General features: G+C 44.9%; 1 protein-coding gene across 1 annotated transcript; it reads right to left on the minus strand.

Annotated features, from left to right (window-relative positions):
* Positions 1–7,206: 7,206 nt before the first annotated feature.
* On the minus strand, positions 7,207–8,877 carry GPRIN2 (G protein regulated inducer of neurite outgrowth 2). The gene has a single exon (XM_015823558.1). The coding sequence runs from the start codon at positions 8,875–8,877 to the stop codon at positions 7,207–7,209; it is 1,671 nt and encodes a 556-aa protein (XP_015679044.1).
* Positions 8,878–9,366: the final 489 nt, after the last annotated feature.

Consider the following 9,366-nt stretch of genomic DNA (forward strand, 5'->3'; position numbering starts at 1 on the left):
CAATCTCAGAACCTGATATGAGATTCATCCCGGGCAGTTTTTGCTCCTCTTATGTTTATCCTTCTTTCCTGTCTCTGGTCAAACCCAAAGCATCGTTACCTTTCTCCTTTTCATCCATCAGTGCCAATTCCCCACCCCCGCACCCCACCCAACGTTACTTAAGATGACGCAGGCTCTGTGATCCATCGAGAATCCGATCAGCAGGGAGATAACATCTGGTTAGGTCACACAGTCAATGGGATTAGCGGATCGGAGAGCACCGAAATTGGGGCTTAGGACTCGGCAATCTTCTTGGAGTTGATCCTTGGGGTGATTTTTGGAAAAACACCAGCCATTTCCCTCTTGAGCGTTGACGAGCAATCTACAGTTGGTCCTTGGCTTATCGCCACAATTGTGCCCCAAATACCTGGATGGAAGACACTGTGGGAAGTCAGCCCCCTCCCAGAGAAAGAAATATTTAAAAGGCAGAATATATTTCCCTGAAGGATTTTAAAAGCAGAAACCAACCCCGCCCCCCAGTCTCTCTGTCCCAAACAAAAACCAAGTCTGCAGAATTGCAGATGTGATAATCTTGTCAGAAAGACTGGAGTCAGGAAACTGGGATTAGGAAGAAAGATCCCTAGAATCAACAACCCCTCACACCAAAAATCTAAGAGTCATCAGCCACAGCCCCAGGGAAGCAGGATATGACCCTTGGGACATAATAGGATTAACCCACCACCATCAGAATACCAGAAAGGCACACTCAGACTCAGGTCAAAGTTCATGCCACAGGAACAACTCCAAACAAAAGGCTCAAGAAGATATAAAAACCCACTCCCTACATGTGCTCGCTCTCTTTTTCTTCCAGAGCCATCTTCCTGTCTGGCTCTCCTCTTCAATAAAGTGCAACCTTCTTTCTAAAGCAGTCTCCATGTTGTTTATCCCCGGCTTGGACTGAACCACGATGAAGACTTTTCCTTCAACAGTTGTTTAAGTGAATCTGGCTTCTTCGTTGACTTTGCTTGTCAGAGCGTTGCAGAAGGGGATCACGTGACCCCGGGACACCGCAACCGTCATCAATGTGAGTCGGTTGCCAAACGTTAAAATTTTAATAACAAGGACCGTGAGGATGCTGCAACAGTCGTGAGGGTGGAAAAACGGTCATAAGTCACTCTATTCAGTGCCATTGTGATTTTGAATGCTTACTAAATAAACTGTTGCAAGTTGAGAATTACTTGCATAGATATCCAAACCAGGCTGATATTAACGGCAACTTTAATCCCAAGCACAGCACAGCCACCAGCCTCGGCTCTTCCATTGGTTAACTCAGGAGTCCCCAACCCCCAGTCCATGGATCGGTACCGGGCTGCGGCATGCCAAATATTATAATATAATTAATATAATATAATATAATATAATAATATAATATAATATAATATAATATAATATAATATAATATAATATAATTAATATAATATAATATAATATAATATAATATAATATAATATAATATAATATAATATAATATAATATAATATAATAATATATAATAATATAATAATATAATAATATAATATAGTATAGTATAGTATAGTATAGTATAGTATAGTATAGTATAGTATAGTATAGTATAGTATAATATAATATAAATAAAAATGTAAATGTTTGTTTGTTCAAAATCTTAAATCTCTGAAAGTTCTTTACCGATTGCTTTGAAATTTTGACACAATGTTGCATTCTAATATGCGCGTGTTTTTATATACCTATATTATATAGATGTCACACCTGTGACAGGTAAAAACATGCTTTTTTGAAAAACAGCACCATCTGTTGGATGTAAAAGCAACACACGCTTTTACTAGACTGAGCCACAGCAACACGTGGCTGGGTACAGTTAGTAATAATTAATATAATATAATAATATAATATAATATAATATAATAATATAATATAATATAATAATATAATATAATATAATATAATATAATATAATATAATATAATATAATATAATAATATAATATAATATAATATAATATAATATAATATAATATAATATAATATAATATAATAATATAATTAATAATATAATTAATAATATAATATAATATAATATAATATAATATAATATAATATAATATAATATAATATAATATAATATAATATAATATAATTAATAATATAATATAATATAATATAATATAATATAATATAATAATATAATATAATATAATATAATATAATATAATATAATATAATATAATATAATAATATAATATAATATAATATAATATAATATAATATAATATAATATAATATAATATAATATAATATAATATAATATAATATAATATAATATAATATAATATAATATAATATAATATAATATAATAATATAATCCAAATTTCCAACTGGGTGACTTTCACTCGACCTCGTAAACTTGTCCTGCAACTTCTCAAAACTCTGAAATTAATCTGAGCCTTTGATAACGATCCTGGTGACAGCTCATGTTCTACTGAAGGTCTCAGGATCTCTTTAGGATCATGAAGCTCTTTAGGTTCATGGAGCAGAATATGTGCTCAAACTCCACTCCCAGTAAAGTCCTGTAGCTTCATCCAGGTTGGAAGAGGGGAAATATTCTGGACCTCATTTCAAATAGCAGCTGTCCGGCAGAAGTGTCCTTTGCTAAAATATTCTTTGGTTTTGTAAATAGCAGACAAACCAGAACAACGTTGGCTGAGCCAGGCCAGGAAAACCCACCGTTGGGATCATGGCCAGACTAGATGAAGGAAGGGGTGAAAGTAGGAGGGGCTTGCACAAGGACGGGCAACGAGAGACACCATCATTGGAGAGTACCCAAATCACCTCTATGCAGTTCTCAGACTGCATAATGATCAAAATCAGTACTGTGGTTTCTGATTATTCTAAGGCAGGGGTTCCCAACCTCCGGTCCGTGGACCAGTACCGGGCCGCGGCATGCCAGCAACCGGTTCGCACAAACAAGCAAAGCCCCATCCGCGGGATGCAGGCAGCACACAAAACCACGCACTCTCTGGTCCGTGGAAAAACCTCTCTCCACGGAACCGGTCCCTGGTGCCCAAAAGGTTGGGGAACCTCTGGGTTAATTGACAAGACATGACCCGAAGATGCTTTTTCCAGGAGGCAACTGGACTTTCTTGTGTTTCTTTTGAAGATGTTTCACTTCACATCCTAGAAGCTTCTTCAGCTCTGACTACATGGTGGGGAGTGGAAGGATTTATATTGCTTGCAGACAACCTTCCAGAGAAACACAAGAAAGTCCAGTTGCCTCCTGAAAAAAGCACCTTTGGGATAACCGTGACCTGGATGAGTGAGAATCTCCATAGACATTTAGCGATGCACTTTGGGATGAACACCCTCCAAAGGGTGCGGGAGTATGAAGGGTCCCAGGGCAGGAAACATCCTGCAGCCAAGAAGCCTCCACACCCATTTGCACTACTCAGGTCACCCTGAGGACACAGGTAAACTTCCAAAATGGCCTCAAGGGCTCTCTAAAGCAGGGGTGTCAAACTCAATTTCACTGAGGGCCGCATCAGCATTGCAGTTGCCCTCGGCGGGGCCGGGTGGGTGTGGACAGGGTGGGCATGGCCAACTCTACATCATTCGCGTCAAGGGCATCTGTGGGGGCCTGGGCAGGAGTGGGACAGATCTGAGGGTCTCTGGCAGAAAAGGGTGGGATCAGGGTAAGCGCCAAGGCATGGTCCATGTCTTCATTCCTCACAAAGGGTGACACCTCCCCAGCATGCACCCAGGGGGAGGGGCTGACGCGGCAGGGGCTGGTTCCTCGCTGTTTCCAGACGGCCTTGTGGAGCTAAGACTGAATGCGTTTCAGCATAGATGGCCACCACAAAAATTGTACATTGGCTCCCGGCCGGCCTGGGCCAGGGCCAAGGCAGCGGGGGCCGTTCCCTCACTGTTTCCAGGATGGCTTCGCGGGCCACATGAAACCACTTCGCGGGCCGCATCCGGCCCCCGGGCCTTGTGTTTGACATGTCTGCTCTAAAGAGAGGCAAATGACCAGCTGTCTACGAGGAGTATAAATCCTTCCATCTCCCACCATCCAGTCAGAGCTGAAGAAGCTTCTTGGATGAGAAGTGAAATGTCTTCAAAAGAAACGCAAGGAAGTCCAGTTGCCTCCTGAACAAAGCACCTTTGGGACAACCATGACCTGGAGGACTGGGAACCTCCACAGACGTTCTTATTCCCTCCTGCCCCACACAGAAGCCCTGCCCCTCATCCTGTTGGAGAAGGTGAAATGATCGCTTGGCTTCAACAATGCGGACGTAGCCCTTTCCCACCACTAGACTCCATAAGACTCATCTCTAGCTCAGCGTTTCTCAACCTTGGCAGTTGGGAGATGAATGGACTTCAACTCCCAGAATTCCCCAGCCAGCATTTCTGGAAGTTGAAGTCCATACATCTCCAGCTCTGGGAGTTGAAGTCCATACATCTCCAACTCTGGGAATTGAAGTCCATACATCTCCAACTCTGGGAGTTGAAGTTCACACACCTTCAAGTGGCCAAGTTTGAGAAACACTGTTCTAGCCTTTGTATGGACCTCTTATCCAATGCCTTCAGGTCAAGATCTCTCTCTTGGACTACAGAGACAACTGCCTCAACTCCCCGTAATCATAGCCATCACCGTGTCATCACGCCAATGACGCCGGCTGTCCAGTGACATCATGGTGCATGTGACCCTACCTATCCCCCCTACAGACACCCAAAGGGGAACATCCCTTGAAGATAAGCTGTTGCAACAGGACAGAACTCATAGTGGAGGAGAAGCAAGCATCTGTTTTACTGACTCAATCTTAATTTGCCAGAGATTGAATTCATTATCTGTTCGTCCTTCCTCAACAATGGCAGCCTGCTTTGTAGATGTCAATTCAACGGGATAATTACATTTTATGCCCGGAAGCAGACGTAGCTATATCACAGAACAGGTGGAGGTTAACTTAAGGTGAAGCGTTCATTGTAAAGTGAATTCAGGCCTCTGCGAACTCTGTTTGTTTGTTCCTTGCTTAACCGTGTCGCTAAGCAATGCTATCCTCAAGGGTGTTAGTCCTCATGGACCAAAGAAAATTGCAAGGAGCCTTCTTTCAAAATGTCATGCCTTCTTTCAAAATGTCATGCCATACAGGGACTTAAACTTCTTCCATTTGGAAGGGAAAAAAAGACATTTAGAAAATGGATCCTCTTAATTCCATAGAGAAGAGGGGGGTTGATCTACGGGAGGACAAGAAGCAACGGATGGAAACTAAGCAAGGAGAGAAGCAACCTAGAATTAAGGAGGAACTTCCTGACAGCTAGAACAATTAACCAGTGGAACAACCTGCCTCCAGAAGCGGTGGATGCTCCAACACTGGAAGTTTTTAAGAAGAGACAGGACAGCCATTTGTCTGAAATGGTATAGGGTTTCCTGCCTGAGCAGGAGGTTGGACTAGATGACCTCCAAGATCCCTTCCAACTCTGTTATTCTGCATAAGTCTGTAAGAATGTGTTCCTCTGCCTATTTAATACATTGCTTACACGTGATTTGCATTGGTATGAAAAGTATAAAACGGCATCCACTCTAGTGTTTCAGCGATATGAACAACATTGAGACAGTACAAAATCTAGGCCACAGTCCATGTAGAAATACACACACACACATCAACAGGAGGAAGAGATTCTAATAACCATAGAGAGGAGATTGTGATACACTTAAACAGTTGTCAGTCGTTCACTTAGTTAACAAAAGAGATCTTAGGCTCCATTTCCCCCCAAAGATCAAATGTGAAAGGGAAACTACGCAGTTTTTGATTCAGAGAAGGAGGAATAATGTCACATTCCTGGTTTCTGAGAGCAGAATTCCCCGCTACTCAAGATGACAAGGTGCAGGTAGAAAAAGAGAAGGCAATAATATTCTGCATGAAACCTCCTGGTCTGCTTCTGGAGGCAAAGATATATATATATATTTGCTGTTTAGAACCCAGGTTTACATTGACATACACCACAAACATGATACAATAAGAAGTATGTGAAGACTCTAGGCTGCTAATCCAGATTTGAGATGGGCGTTTCAGTCTTTCCAGAAAGCCAAAAACGAAGGAAAATGAAAACCAAAAAATGAAGGAAGCTAGCCCGGTAGGTTGTAGGAGCAGAAATCCTTACAAAGCTGAGGAAAAGTGTGTATCAGTGGAATGATCTTCCCCATCAAATGCGCCAAGATTATTCCACAAGTAAGATTATGTACTGTCTGCAGGGTGAAATGAAGAGTTTGCTTCCTCCGTAGTGCCTAGGGCCGGGGTAGGCAACCTTGGCTCTTTTAGGACTTGTGGACTTCAACTCCCAGAATTCCTGAGCCAGCGTGGGGGAACTATGGTTCCTTTAGGACTTGTGGACTTCAATTCCCAGAATTCCTGAGCCAGCGTGGGGGAACTATGGCTCCTTTACGACTCGTGGACTTCAACTCCCAGAATTCCTGAGCCAGCCACGCTGAAGGGAAAGGGAGAGGTTTCCAAGCTGAGCCATGCTGGCTCAGGAATTCTGGGAGTTGAAGTCCACGAGTCATAAAAGAGCTCAAGATTGCCTACCCCTGGCCCTAGGGCCAGGTTGTCCTTTGAGAAAGTATTCCGTAGCATCTCTGGTGGGTAGAGGACATTCCTGTCGTGGCCAGCTCAGTTCCAAGTGGACATCCTGCATTGCACAGAAGAAACAATGGATCTTTGTGGGCCTCCAGGCAAAAGGGAGCAGGGGTGAGAAAGACCTCATGGTAGAGCAACTGAGGTAGGAGAAGCCAAGAAGGATGGTCATCTGGCGTTCCTTCCCTGCCACTGCTGCAGGAGACCCATTAAGGGTCTCAAGAGAGCACGATGAGGCTGACCACCAGCAAGCCCCATCCCATCTCTCTCCACTTTTAGAGAGTAGAGAAGGAACACGTAGTATGGGTGGTGGTGCTCCTGATGCAGATCATCCTTGCCTCAAGAGAGGCTGCAGAGAAGGAGGTGGTGGTGATGATGCTACTGGCGGTGGTGATGGTTCCTTCCCCCTCTTTCTTTGGAAGCCTGTTCTATACAAGTAGGGCTGTAAAGGTCCAGGGCATCAAGAGGCCTCCCTGAAGCTTCACTCTTGGGGTATTCTTGACCCCCGCTTAAAGAATCGACATTCATTGGCAGCTTGGGAACGACGGTCTTTGCGCGGAGTTCACTCCACTGCCATGTTGGACCGTGTGCAGCAGGCCGGGTTTCTCAGACAATGCATCACCATGCCAAAGGAGATCCTTTTCTCCTCCTTGGTGGGCAGTTTCTCAGAATCTTTTGCAGACAGCTCCTCCGGTTCCATCTGGAACTGCTCTATCTGGAACTCCAAGTGCTTCTGAATGGCCAGTCCAAGCTCCTCGGGGTCAACCCCTGCCCCGTAGACTTCCCAGGTCATGCCTTCGTCGTCCCACCTGACGTCTCGCACGGGAGACTTCTCGGCCTCAGCCTCTGGTTTCAGATTAACCTCTGGGAACACATGAAGGTGGCCTTCTGCCAGAACAGATGGGCTGGTTGCCACGGACCTGCATTCCTTTGCTGGGAACGTCTGTACTTCTGCGTCCCTGTAGTCCAGCGGAGACTGGAATCCCTGGGTGAGATCATTCATGGACGTCATGGTCCAGGTGTCTTTGGTCTTCATGACTGTCTGAACCCCATCTTGGTGGCTGTTCCACACCACGTACATGGTCTTCATTTCCTCTTGAGCCTTGCTTGCTCGTCCGTAAGGCTGAGAGTGCAGCACACGCTCCCCGTGGGCCCAACAGCATCCTAGATTGTGGTTGGCTTCCAGACCTGACCCATTCATGGAGGAGACTTCAGTAGCGAGCAAAGATGAACAGCCCTCCGGGTTGACTTGTTCTTCGCCCAGTTCATTAACTGAGCACACCAGCCTTGGGGTAAACTGAAGAGAAGGTATCGGTAAGGAATGGCAGTAGGCGGCAACGGTGCCCTCTTCCTTCGCAGAAGACACGTGGCATCGGTTGTAGGGCCGAGGAATGCCATTAGGAATGGTCACCATTCCAGGTGGGCACCCGCCGGTTGAAAAGTTGCTAGTATGTCCTATTCCACTGTGGGCATGCATTGTCCTACTGGAGAAACTGGGAGTGCTTGGACCAAGAACATTTGTGTGATACGCTCCGGAGTCTGTAAAAATAGCAACATTGGGTGATGTGGCACCTTGGTGAAAGACATTGGCAGGGACCATCCTATGGCTTTGCAAATCTGGGCTTTTTTCATAAGGGTCCGCTCCATATCTCAGGCCTGCGATTCTCAGTCTGTCGGCCAAAGCAAAGTTACCACTGTGTGAACATATGGCAGGGGATGTGGCACTTGACTCCATGTGGAAGGTGGGACTCGGTTGCTTGCAGCTACAGGAGAAGTCAGAGAGGCTTCTACGGACTGCAACTCCAGGACCCTCCATTGTCCACTGGTGTTGGAGGTTGGCACCAGAGGCTGGAGTTGACTTCTCAACAGGACTGCCCCGGAGGTAGGTTCTAGGATACATCATCCCTTCTCCAGATGTCGGGGACTGGTCGACGCTGAAGAAATGGCCGCTGTTTCTGGTGGGACGTTGCGCGCTGTCTTGTGGGGAGAAGCTGCTAAGAATTCTTCCAGCGGTGGTCCCCTTCTCCTGGGCTTGGCAAACAGAACCGCTGAGGCTTTTGGGGAGGTCCCGTGTGTGGCTATGACCTTCTTCAAAAGTCCCTTGCCTGATGCCCTCTAGGTTTGTGGAGCTCTTTGGCAGAGGGTGGCAGTTGACACGCAGATTATTCTGATAGAGACAGTTCAAGGTTTGGCCCAGGGAGTGGATGTGGAGCTGGTGGTCTTTATTTGCCATGGTGAGTGGCAGCGCTAGAGGAGGAAAAGACAGGGTTATCAGTCAACTCAGATGCTTAGAGAGCCTGGTTCGAGTTGGGCAACGGATTCCTCTCCTTGCATTGCCCAATATCGAACACCCGAGCTACGGTTTTCAGAGCACGAGGTGCTTGGAGAGCATTGAAATCAATTGGGGCTTTCAAAACCATGTGCTCTTTCCTGCCGCTGGGGTTTCCTGGGGCTTCACTTAATTTGGGGAGCTTTCGTGCACCTCTAGGTTTCTGAAGTCTAAAGACGAAACACTGTGAACAGTGTAGGTCTCAAATGCCAAACTAGATGAAGTCTATAAAAGAGGAGAACAGCTTCTCAAAAGACCTTCCTGGTTAGATAGATAGATAGATAGATAGATAGATAGATAGATAGATAGATAGATAGATAGATAGATAGATAGATAGATAGATAGATAGGTAGGTAGGTAGGTAGGTAGGTAGGTAGGTAGGTAGGTAGGTAG

This window comes from Protobothrops mucrosquamatus, unplaced genomic scaffold, assembly GCF_001527695.2.
Source record: "Protobothrops mucrosquamatus isolate PMUCROS unplaced genomic scaffold, P.Mucros_1.0 scaffold1911, whole genome shotgun sequence".
Lineage (NCBI taxonomy): Eukaryota > Metazoa > Chordata > Lepidosauria > Squamata > Viperidae > Protobothrops > Protobothrops mucrosquamatus.

Bases quoted from the DNA above. Each gene is read 5' to 3' on its own strand.
- GPRIN2 (XM_015823558.1), bottom strand. From the start codon at position 8,877: ATGGCAAATAAAGACCACCAGCTCCACATCCACTCCCTGGGCCAAACC.